The sequence below is a fragment of the Anarhichas minor genome, unplaced genomic scaffold, assembly GCF_050575085.1.
Source record: "Anarhichas minor isolate MPS153535 unplaced genomic scaffold, ASM5057508v1 ptg000043l, whole genome shotgun sequence".
NCBI classification, from domain to species: Eukaryota; Metazoa; Chordata; class Actinopteri; order Perciformes; family Anarhichadidae; genus Anarhichas; species Anarhichas minor.
The window spans coordinates 5740032-5750996 of record NW_027466489.1 but is presented as its reverse complement, the minus strand read 5'-3'; the positions used below and the strand labels follow the sequence as shown (position 1 = coordinate 5750996).

The 10965-nt window shown below is 39.7% G+C and overlaps 3 protein-coding genes across 4 annotated transcripts in view; 2 read left to right on the top strand and 1 right to left on the bottom strand.

Moving 5' to 3' along the window:
• Window positions 1-968: 968 nt before the first annotated feature.
• Window positions 969-3249, top strand: mrto4 (MRT4 homolog, ribosome maturation factor). The gene is made up of 8 exons (XM_076110801.1): window positions 969-1068; window positions 1310-1368; window positions 1466-1569; window positions 1655-1736; window positions 1823-1890; window positions 1980-2131; window positions 2483-2559; window positions 2656-3249. The coding sequence occupies exons 1-8, from the start codon at window positions 1041-1043 to the stop codon at window positions 2803-2805; spliced, it is 720 nt and encodes a 239-aa protein (XP_075966916.1). The 5' UTR covers window positions 969-1040; the 3' UTR covers window positions 2806-3249.
• akr7a3 (aldo-keto reductase family 7, member A3 (aflatoxin aldehyde reductase)) lies at window positions 3125-7977 on the bottom strand. Its single transcript, XM_076110800.1, has 7 exons — window positions 7504-7977; window positions 5639-5826; window positions 5433-5537; window positions 5229-5325; window positions 4741-4840; window positions 4458-4587; window positions 3125-3548 (listed from the first exon to the last, which is right to left on the bottom strand). The coding sequence occupies exons 1-7, from the start codon at window positions 7796-7798 to the stop codon at window positions 3387-3389; spliced, it is 1077 nt and encodes a 358-aa protein (XP_075966915.1). The 5' UTR covers window positions 7799-7977; the 3' UTR covers window positions 3125-3386.
• A 1499-nt stretch (window positions 7978-9476) lies between these two features.
• Window positions 9477-10965, top strand: part of megf6b (multiple EGF-like-domains 6b) — a 55868-nt gene continuing 54379 nt past the window's right edge. Inside the window, exon 1 of one of the 2 annotated variants that reach the window (XM_076110448.1) lies at window positions 9477-9948. In XM_076110448.1, coding sequence (XP_075966563.1) covers window positions 9854-9948 — 95 coding nt within the window. In that variant the 5' untranslated portion in view covers window positions 9477-9853. The remainder of the gene's footprint in view (window positions 9949-10965) is intronic. The other variant, XM_076110449.1, reaches the window with a different exon arrangement.

Genomic DNA, 10965 nt, shown 5'->3' with positions numbered 1-10965 from the left:
GAGGAACAAGAGTGCATTTGAAATTCATATAGTTGGACATACATTATTCATGCATTTTGGTTTCTAACTTGTTATGAGCCCACAGTTAACAGCTGAATCATTTCTCAAAATATAAAGCATCAATAACACATACAAAATGTACGTAGGGACTCACTATATAATAGCAATAGCCTGTTTTTAAGTGTATTCTATAATCTATTTGATAACTGTATGTTTTAGGGAATACTATATTCATATGTGTGTATTGGTCCACTCCTGTGTGCTGTTTTTACTTCGAAGACACATTTCAATTGCCTTGTAATGAACAATATTTCAGATGTTATGTTTATATATTGCACATGATAGGCTATATTTTATATACTTAAATATAAATAAACTGTGTATATACATGTCATACACTGTATACATACACACATTTCACTTTTCTCAGAAATATAAGGAAGCTGCAGTACAACTTTTTGCAGTTGCATTAATTTGCATTAATAAAGCACATCAAGTACATTGATGTAGCTGGCCTTGGTATTATACTGTGGGCCTATATAGTTTTTTTGATGCTCATGATGCTCTTCGTGCAATCCTTAGGCTGTACTCACAGGGCAAGAGGGGCACATGTCTTGAGACTCCTGACTGCCAAGTGAATCTGCGACATATTTCTAATACTAATACAAAATATCTTGGTAGAATGAAAATGGAAAAGGGGACATAGAGACAGACCCATAATACACCTGACATCACTTTACAAGGATCTCTTAGACAGTTTTATTTTTGAGAGTGATGTAATGCTCCCTTCGCATGTCATTGCGTTGACTCAGTTTAAAAATAAAGAAATAAGGAACATAAATGAAGCTAACATGACCTAGACATGACTCGTATGCTATTTTGTGGGAGCAGTAGTTAATTTATGCATACCAGCATACATTTTGACTTCTTCTTTTATTTTTGTAGTCAGGCACCACATGGTCGCCTTCACCACACCGAAACATTTGGGGTCCTTCTCCTTCACGTGTGCGTCTGCTGCTCAAGCATCGTGAGAGGAAACCATGCCGAAGTCAAAGAGAGACAAGAAAAGTAAGTAACAGTAAAATTACAATATGGACAAACTCGTTAAGCGGCTGAGCTTTTTAACTGGTTGATTGTATGTAACATGTGTGCTCGACAACTGAAAAGTAACGTAAGTTAGTGAACAAGCTAACATTAGCTTCTCCTCCTGGGGGAAACGGCAACATGCTGCGTTGTAACAGCTACCTGCTTGCTGATATTAATCAAACTCATTGCTAATTGACTGCTTTTCACCTCATCTTCTCCTCAGTTTCGTTAACGAAAACAGCCAAGAAGGGGCTGGAGTCAAAACAGAAATTAATCGAGGAGGTGAGTGTCCTGCCACCGCTGTGTGCTATGCTAACCAGGGTTAGCTGAAGCTGCTGACATGTTTCGCTCTAAACTCTTCACCTGTTTGTGTTTTTAGTTTCGGAAATGTGTGGACACGTACAGACACTTGTTCGTATTCTCTGTAGCCAATATGAGGAATAACAAACTGAAAGACATCCGGACAGCATGGAAACACAGCAGGTAACCTGTGTGCTCATTTATTAATTTGTTTCATATGCATTTAACACGTGTCTTAGTAAAGATGCTTAACTCTCATCTTTCACAGATTCTTCTTCGGCAAAAACAAAGTAATGGGGGTTGCCCTGGGTAAAGGAGAAACAGACGAATACAAAGATAATTTGCACAAGGTATGTGCGATCTTAAGTGTGGTGATCAGCCAGAAAATGTAATATTTTATTGCAAAGACTGATTTTTTTTTTTTGATAATGTGCAGGTCAGCAAGTATCTACGAGGGGAAGTGGGAGTGCTATTCACTAATAAAACAAAGGATGAGGTGCAAGAGTAAGTTGTGCTTCACTCAATGCACTACAATTTCAGTTATTCTCCAAATATTGTTAAATAGTTAACTGAGTGGTGTTCTCTATCCACAGGTATTTTGATCACTTCAAAGAGATGGATTATGCACGGTCAGGCAACCTTGCACAGATGAACACAACTCTGGACGAGGGACCCCTTGAGCAGTTTCCTCACTCAATGGAGCCCCAGTTGAGAAAACTAGGACTTCCTACTGCTCTCAAGAAAGGTAAAATAACAGGTTATGACTGGCATTATTGTATATCTCTTTTGTCAACAAATCCCCCTTAAAGACCAAAACCAACAATGTAAAAGTCAATTTCTTTGTGTTCTGACTTCCCCACTGCAACAGTGTGGCTCACTGATGTTTTTAATAGTTTTGGACAACAATGGAAATCTATAGCACAGGAATTTGCTTTATCGGGCATTGGCTAGTATTAGCCTCATCCTTTAAACATGTTTGAGTGCAACCCCTTTCTTCTCTGAACAATAACCATTGGCACTCTTAACAGGAATAATTTTGTCCGTATCAGTTAGTTGGATATGTGATAATCCCATTTTGTATCATGTGTTATTAAAGGCGTGGTGACACTGCTGAAGGAGCATGAAGTCTGTAAGGAGGGAGACGTGCTCACTCCTGAGCAGGCTCGTATTCTGGTGAGTTCTGGACTGTTTGACTACAAAACATTTTGCCCGTGACATCCAGAACTGTGTTGCATTTGTCTGACTGATCTTCTCAAATTGGCTCCGTAGAAACTCTTTGGCGTCGAGATGGCAGAATTCAAGGTGCAGATCAAATGTATGTGGAACTCAGAAACAGGCGGGTTTGAGAAGATTGATGGTGAGGTAGAGCCCATGCAGGATGATGATGAAGAGGAAGACGACAAAGAAGATGCAGAATGAAAACATCTGCAAAGGCAGAAGTAGTTTTTGCCGGCCTTCAACAGCAGAGGGACATTGATGTGGAAACCATTCGCCCTGACTGCCGGCGCTGACTCTGGAGTCTGTCATCTCTCTTCTCTGTACCATTTCTCTCCCAAAACATGAACTTCTGTCCTTCACCATGAATATAGCTTTGGACTGAGTCGTTCAGTAATCACGTGGATGCCACTTGTTTTGGTAAAATAATGTATACCAATACTAATGTTGGTATTGCATGCAAGTATTTTGCCATTAACCCAAAACAAACCAATTTTAAGTGGAAAAAAAAACGTTTCTGAGAAAATTTGTTAAATTTTTATTGTAACAGTAATTAAGGCAGTAAAGTTTGTTTTATTCCTGAAAAAGATATCTTCAAAGTTTTCATTTTTACATTTGTACATTAACAATGAATTGCTTTTGACATAATTTACTGGTCTCCAATTGATTCATTCATACAAAATAAAACCTAGTGTGATTTTAGAAAAGGACGTAAGTGGAAATATCTTAGATTTCTTTTCTATTATCTTGGATGAAATTTGATTGAACCGGCAGATTTTGGCTCTTTAACGGATGTAGCTTGGACACTTGTGTGCTACGAGATTCCAGGCCTCGTTGAAGGAGGCGACCGCTCTCTCATCTAGAGGACCCTCCTCTGCAGCAGCCAGGTTTTGCTGAAGTTGCTCTATACTTGACATGCCAATGATGACTCCATCACCAAGATCCCCCTGTAACAGAAGACATTTGTTGTTGTCAAAGAGAAAAATTACAAGTTTAATTTCAAACTGTTGGATGGTATAACATTTTCCAGCTACTGTAAGCACCAAATACAGCCATGACTGTAGTGTTGAGGCTCACTCTAAACCATATTGGCTTTACATAACCCAAAACACACCAATTCACATGTGGAAGCACATTGGTGGGTGTCACATATACAACAACTAACCGGGCACTATCGGATGAAAAAGCCAGGATTTTGATATTAACAAATGGTTAATATTCACAAATCATGACTCCTTATAATTCTACAATTAGCCAGTAAGTTGGTTGAATACTCATAATGTGGGCTTTGTGCAGTTGGAACACAAAACGCTTAGTTTATTTAACTACTGATTATTAATACAGAACTGACAAGTGTTTAAATTATGTAGACTAAATGCTGCTGCATGACTAAACATTTTAGTCATAATTAGTCGAATTCCTTTAAGTAAAAAAAAATATTGTGCAAAGTAAGATATCTACATTTAACCCTACAGATAAAATTCCTAATCTCATGTAAATGAACTTGTACTTTTATAGCACTTTCCTAGTCTTCCGAGCACTCAAAGCGCTTTAACAGTACATGTCATCATTCACCCATTCATACACTGATGGCAGGGGGCTACCATGCAAGGTAGCATGCCCATCAGGACTATCTAATCATTCATACACTGCAGGGACAGCCTACGGGAGCAGTTTGGGGTTAAGTGTCTTGCCCAAGGATACACCGACATGGACTAGCGGAGCCGGGGATCGAACAGCCGATCCTCTGATTGAAGGATGACACTGCTCTACCACTGAGCAACAGTCGCCCTTGTGGGAAAATGATGCCAAAACATGATCTCATGCCACTGCAGTGATCAATTCACAATAACTACCTTAAGTTGGGAGTGGTGGTACATCCAGCGCATGGCAGCAGAAGTTATCGAGGGTTTCTCTGAGCCGTACACTGTCTCCAAGGCCTTCAGTACCAAGTCTATTGCCTCAAAGTGACTCTGCTTCCAGTATCTGAAGAGGAGAGGACAGGCACAATTCCTTTCAGTGCTTCATCAGTTGACAATGTGCAAGAGCGCAGACATGCAGAAATCCCTTACATGCAACAACTTCAAACAACCGAGTGGTTGGAAAAAAAATCTCAAAAGCAAACGGCTGGTGGTTCACCTGTCCCTGTATGCTGAAGCCAAGTTGTTACCAAAGAATCGTCCTGCAGGCTGGGAACCATCTTTGTCTTGGTAATCATACTTTCCTGTCAGAAGGCCAGCTGCAGAGGAGTAATGTCAGAATTCAAGTTAAAATGATCTAGGATTCTACTAGTTATGCACTCGATAAAGAAGACTGTGAGGCACAGTGACGCTACAGTAAACGCTAATGTCAGTATGGGAACATGTTGCTGGATGAAAAGTTAAAGGATCACCAAAGTGATCACTATTAATCCTCAACATGGATGTCTGTACCAAATCGTATTGCAATCCAATAGTAAGTATAGTTGTTGAGACATTTCCCTCAAACCACTATTGTCAACCTCATGGTGGAGCCAGAGTCAAACTCAGGGGATCGCCAAAATCACAAGGATTCATCTTTTCACCATTTATCCTCCACTATAAGTATCTACTTTTCAAGTAGCGACTGCAAGGACGGAAGAAATGCACCTGCTAGAGGATTGTACGCGTAGAACCTCATTCCATAGTATCTCAGACATGGCAGCAACTCGGTCTCTACCTGTCTTGTAATGGCATTGTACATCCCCTGTGAAAGGTTTCAAGAGTCTAAGTTAGGGTACAGAAAATAGTCAAATAAGTTAAATTCAGGGGAAAGAAACATAACATGGGGGATTAAATTGAGATGGGAAATACCTGATACACAGAGGGAACAATCCAGTTGTTGTGTCTACAGATGCTGGCAATTTCAGACACTTGCCACGATGCATAGTTTGAAAGACCAAACTCCTTGAATTTTCCCTGAGGGCGATAGTTTCACAATGAATTAGAAATGTCATGAAACATTATCAAGTGTGTTTGAAATGATAAGTCATAGAGAGCGAGGTATCTGGTCTCTTTGCCTCTTTGTGGAGCTCATTGCAGGCCCTAAGGGTATCCTGGATTGGGTTCTGGTGGTCCGGGGCATGGAGGTAGAAAAGGTCCACACAATCAGTTTGCAGCCTCTGAAGGGAGGTTTCCAGCTGAGAGCGCACACACTCCGGCTTCAGCGTCTTCCCATCCCAGGGGTTGGCCTTGGTCGCCATGCTTACTGTTACACAGAAACAATTAATTAAACGCAAAATGTCATTTATTTACGGGATGTGTGTGGAAGTGTTTTTTTATTGTGGAAAGTGACTGCAGATGAAAACTAGCTTATCTTACTCAATGTGATGTTTCAGCTGATAAAGGTACTTTATATACTTTAACTGCTGGGTACATCGTGGATCTCACTCCAGGAATCAGTAAAGATGCATCTTAACCTATAATATTACATCATTGATTTACTTGTTGATTGTATTTTCTATTAATAATCTAAATCGGCAAAGTAATTCGAATTATTAGATAAATGCAGTGAAGTGAAAAATGCAATATAAAAGTAGTGGGAAATGGAAATACAAGTACCTCAAAATTGTACTTAAGGACAGTAACATTACTTGAGTAAATGTACTTAGTTACTTTTCACCACTGCTCTAGTAAATAAAATGATAACATGCGTCTTAAATATTGTACATGGTCCCTTATAAATGCAATAAGCTCAAATTAAAACGTTTTATCCGTGAAAAAGTCATAAAACATTGCCCAGTGCTCGTTAACGTTAGTCGCTGGTAAAAGGGGAGCCTGGGCCAGTTTTGGTACCCATGATTGCAGGACTGCGGTCAAGTCAGCAGACACTCAGATCTCCGTGGTCAACTCAGCAGACACTTAAATTGTAGTGCACCTATACGCTGAAACTTACGGTAAACGCAACCAAACGGCACAGGACAGGAGCGAGCGAAAGATTTTGCAAAGTTAGCGGAAAGATTAACGTGAAAACTTCCGGTTTTCTACAGACGAACATCCGGTTTTCAAAATAAGATGCCAACAAAGTATACATATTGCATAATGAAATTAGATTAAATGAATTATATTCACATTAAGTATAAAACATGCTACCTGCATCTCCTGAGTTAAAGGGAAAATACACCTAAATTGTGCGTAAAGTGTCTTTATTCTTTGATTTGAGGGTTGCTGGAAGTTAATGATACCTGACTGACGGTCAATTAAGATATTTTACGAAGCAAAAACTCTGAACTGAATTTGTATCTTCAAATGGCACATTTTTTAAATGTTTAAGGTGCTATAAAAATGTTTTTCTCAATAATTCCACACAACGACTAATGCATATATGTTCAGGACAAAAATGGGTAATATCACAATATTTAAGGTGCTACAAAAATATTTTTCTCAATAATTCCAGACAATGACTGACATGTATGTGTTGAGGACATCGTTGACTCCACCCATACTGAATATTAGACATTTTTACTGTACCAATTAAGAGATATTTCAAATTAAAACTCATACATTTGAATCGAGAAAATATCTAATAAATGGATATTTGAAGTGTAATAAAAACAGTTTTCTCAATAAGTCCAGACAATGACTGATATACATGTGTTGAGGACGTCGTTGACTCCACCCATACTGAATATTAGACATTTTTACTGTCCTAATTAGGAGATATTTCAAATTAAAACTCATACATTTGAACCGAGAAAACGTATAATAACTGAATATTTGAGGTGCTATAAAAACTATTGACTTGACCGCAGTGATTCCAAGCTGGTGCCAACCGGGCGATGGGGAACCAACAGTCACATAATCAGTAACACCTTGGTTAGTCCACTTTTGCAGAGCGGTTAATGTTAGCGCAGAGTCGTTGCGGATATGGGAGCTTCTGATATACCTGTTTTAGGAAGATTCATGCCCCCTATGATCGTCTCCGACTTTCCATCCATATACATGAAGGCTGTGTCCACCCGGTTGTGTCCCCTGTCCAGGAACGTCTTCACCATGTCCAGGCTCTGCTCGGCGTCGGCTCGTCCACCGAACGCCATAGTTCCCAGTAAGGAAACCGGCCGTTTAGTTTGACACGACGACATGTTTCGACGAGACACAAACCTCGGCATCTGAGTGAGCACGTCTCTGATAATGTGACTCTGTCCAAGTGTGCACAGCCTCCCCGTCATTACCCACTGCATGCTACAATGCAGCGACTAGCTTGCGTTGGAAGCGTCTTAAAATTACTCAACCGGTTTAAAACGCAACATGTGCCGACTGAATAACGTCGCATATTTGCCTTATTTGCTTGGCTGTAGTTCAGGCAGTGCAAAGTGCGTGTTCTGTGCCCAATTCCTGTTGTTCTGGACATGTAAGTTAATATTTGTTCAAGTTTCTTCGTTGCATCATTTGTGCAGCGGTTGTCACTCTAGCTAGATGTAGCATGTAGTTCTTAACTTTAACCACAAGGTGTCAGTAAATTACCACACATTTCTACAAACTGTGCTCATGGGTTTCTCCTGCATCCATCAATGTGCAGACTGCATACATGATAAACTGATATTGTAACGTAAACATTAAAATGTATAGTTTTTCCAGTGCATCCCGGATAAAGAACCGTTCATATGAAGCCTTTGTAAACTCCCAGAGTCTAAGAAACCAAGTGTTTCTACACTAGAATAAAACCCAAGGTTTGCTGTAACTTCAATACAGCAAATGAAACACATTTGAAACAAATGAAACACAAATGAAACACATTTGTTTAAGAATGTCCACCATGTAACCATAAAGATATTGAAGGTGTTATAATCTATGAAATCTGGAGAAAATATAAATTGTCTGGATATATATTATATATGTGTAAAATGTGGCTTTCTCTTTAATCTTATTATATCTTTTATATATATATATATATATATATATATATATATATATATATATATATATATATATATATATATTATACAGAATGCATATGGTAATAGCTGAGCTCTTTTCCAATCAGAACCTTTAAGAATGTTCTCCCAAAAAAGCTTTTCCTCTGGGAGTCATTTTCCTTCTTTCTTTGAATATATATGTTTATTTAGCATTCATGATGTCAATAGATTTGGTGTAACATGTCAATACATGTTACACCAAATCTCAGATGAGTTCTGATATGTCTAAGAGCATCCGATCTAATTCAAACAACATGCTGTGGAGCTGGTAGTACAAGCGGTGACCCAGGACTCTTTAGGGTCATGAACACACATGCGCGCAATGAAGCCTTTGTTTGGAGAGCAGCAGTAGTCGGTCTTGGCGGCTGACCCTGTGACCGCACCATCAGCGGTTTGCCCCGCAGAGTGACCACGAGCTGCTTCAGACTCAACCCCAAACATCCTCTGTTGCTCCGCGCGTGATAGTATATCGCTCCGTTTTTCTAGATCCCTTTGCGCACATATTGCTCTCCATGTGCGCTCATTTCTCAGCTCCGCGAGCTTTGTTTTCATCAATACGCGCACATTGAACTAGATCAATGCAATATTGTTGAAAGGATTGAATATCTGCATGCAAAAAGTAAATGTATAGTGTAAGTATAAATATTACAGTTAGGCTAAAGTTGTTATCGGCGTTGCGTTGGTCCGTTTTTAAAACACTTTAAATGACTGTAGTAAAGGATGCAGGAGTGAGAGAAGAGCACTAAAAATCACTGTTAAGAGGAACGTTTGATGCGACGTCCAAAACAAAATCTGGACCCAAAGAAACCTCCGATGTCCCCGCGTGTGAGTGCCCTTTGTAGACTCCAGGGTGTCTAGTGTGCGTGTTTCAGAAGCTGCTGAAGCTCTGAATAATAAATGACATCCTTTCCATCCTCCCCCTCCCAAACCCCTGCCATCATTACCAAGTCAATGGAGGGAGGCAGAAAGCGCTCAGCCTCCACGACTTCGTGCCCGCCAGTCCAACATGTGCAGTGAAGGAGCGTCGGTGAGCTGCAGGTTTCCGTCAGTGTCACACACACCGGCTGAAAGCGACAAAACGCACCGCATGTGATGGCTATAGGTCATTTTTTGGAACGCGCTGATCATTTCCACGCGGAAGATACTTTATGCGCTTTTCAAGTTTCTCCCAGTTAAGCGCTCGGATTTTTTTATTTGGTTATTTATTAGGTTACGTTTTTTAATGGTTAAACCGGTTAGAGATACTCACCTGAGTAATACTCATGAATGAGTTAACGAGATATTTATTCAATTTTTAAAACTGATCCAAGAAGAAGAATCATGGATACTAGTGTTATTTTTTCCTTTTTCCTAATATTTATTATAGAGGCTCATGCATTGCGTTATGGCATCACCAACAATCTCCAACCTTATATGTGAGTTACCTTTTTTCCCCCCTATGTGTTGTTGCTTATCGGCTGTTTAACTTACTTCTATTTTATTAGTACACTGTTTCTTTAGGGATGATGTTTACTCTTCATCTTGCCTACGATATTTTTACAGACTCACATTCCCTTTGGAGTTTGAGAAAACTGCTTCACCTGCACATTCAAAAACGTGTGTCTTAAGACTCAACCAGAGGCAGAAAACTGAGTCTTGTGAAGTTTTTTTTTTGTTTGTTTTGTTATGGCTAGAGGTGGGTGGACTATTTTGTAGATGCTGGATGATTCATTTAACTGTTGTGCACTCTCATCATGGGCTTTATTGGCTTCCATGCCATATCACTGTAATTAACATGATTATACATTAGCTCCATGTGGATGGTCTGTACTGCATTCCTGTTAGTTTGAAGCCCCTCAAAGCGAAGAGCCAGTATTTTAAACATATATGAAGGAGCTTGAATTATGTGAGAGAATATTCTCTGCAGTTGCCGGTCTCTTACAATAAGGTCTTTCAGTTTTGTGATGTGACCGTGATTACTATCGTTTATGAGAAGAGCAGCTCGATGTTGTCTTAAGATTCCTGCTGATCTCCGTATGCAGAGCCTGTCTGTCTGTCTGTCCTTGGAGTGTTACCAGCGGAGTAAATGTTTCAAAGATCACGATGAGCTTTTTTTGACGAGGCTCCTCTGTACGCTGCAGCAAGTGATGTGAAAGACGTCAGTGGCAGGTTTGCCTGTTAACCCAGGCAAAACATCACAATTAGAAAGGCTTGTCGTGTTTCACCTGGGGGCGAAAAATGTCTCCTGTTTCTGCTGACATTCAGTCTCGTACGTACAAGTGAAAACATGCACGTTCTACCGTATGTCCAGTGAAAACACTACAAATGTCTTGTGTGAATTGTCTGGAAAATTGTGGCATGTTTTTGTGTTATTTTGAAAATATTGTGCAGTGAAGTGGTTACTGTTTACAGACATTGTACATCATATGTTTTTGTTTCCTAGAAAACCAGTG

What these genes read in the sequence shown, in the direction of transcription:
- mrto4 (XM_076110801.1), top strand. Translation starts at nt 1,041, where the DNA reads ATGCCGAAGTCAAAGAGAGACAAGAAAA. An exon ending in GTCAAAGAGAGACAAGAAAA is followed by an intron (nt 1,069 to 1,309) that starts GTAAGTAACAGT and finishes TCTTCTCCTCAG; the next exon opens with TTTCGTTAACGAAAACAGCC. An exon ending in ACAAAGGATGAGGTGCAAGA is followed by an intron (nt 1,891 to 1,979) that starts GTAAGTTGTGCT and finishes CTCTATCCACAG; the next exon opens with GTATTTTGATCACTTCAAAG.
- akr7a3 (XM_076110800.1), bottom strand. Translation starts at nt 7,798, where the DNA reads ATGCAGTGGGTAATGACGGGGAGGCTGTGCACACTTGGACAGAGTCAC. An exon ending in CGCGTACAATCCTCTAGCAG is followed by an intron (nt 4,841 to 5,228) that starts GTGCATTTCTTC and finishes ACTCCTCTGCAG; the next exon opens with CTGGCCTTCTGACAGGAAAG. An exon ending in GCTTCAGCATACAGGGACAG is followed by an intron (nt 4,588 to 4,740) that starts GTGAACCACCAG and finishes TCTCCTCTTCAG; the next exon opens with ATACTGGAAGCAGAGTCACT.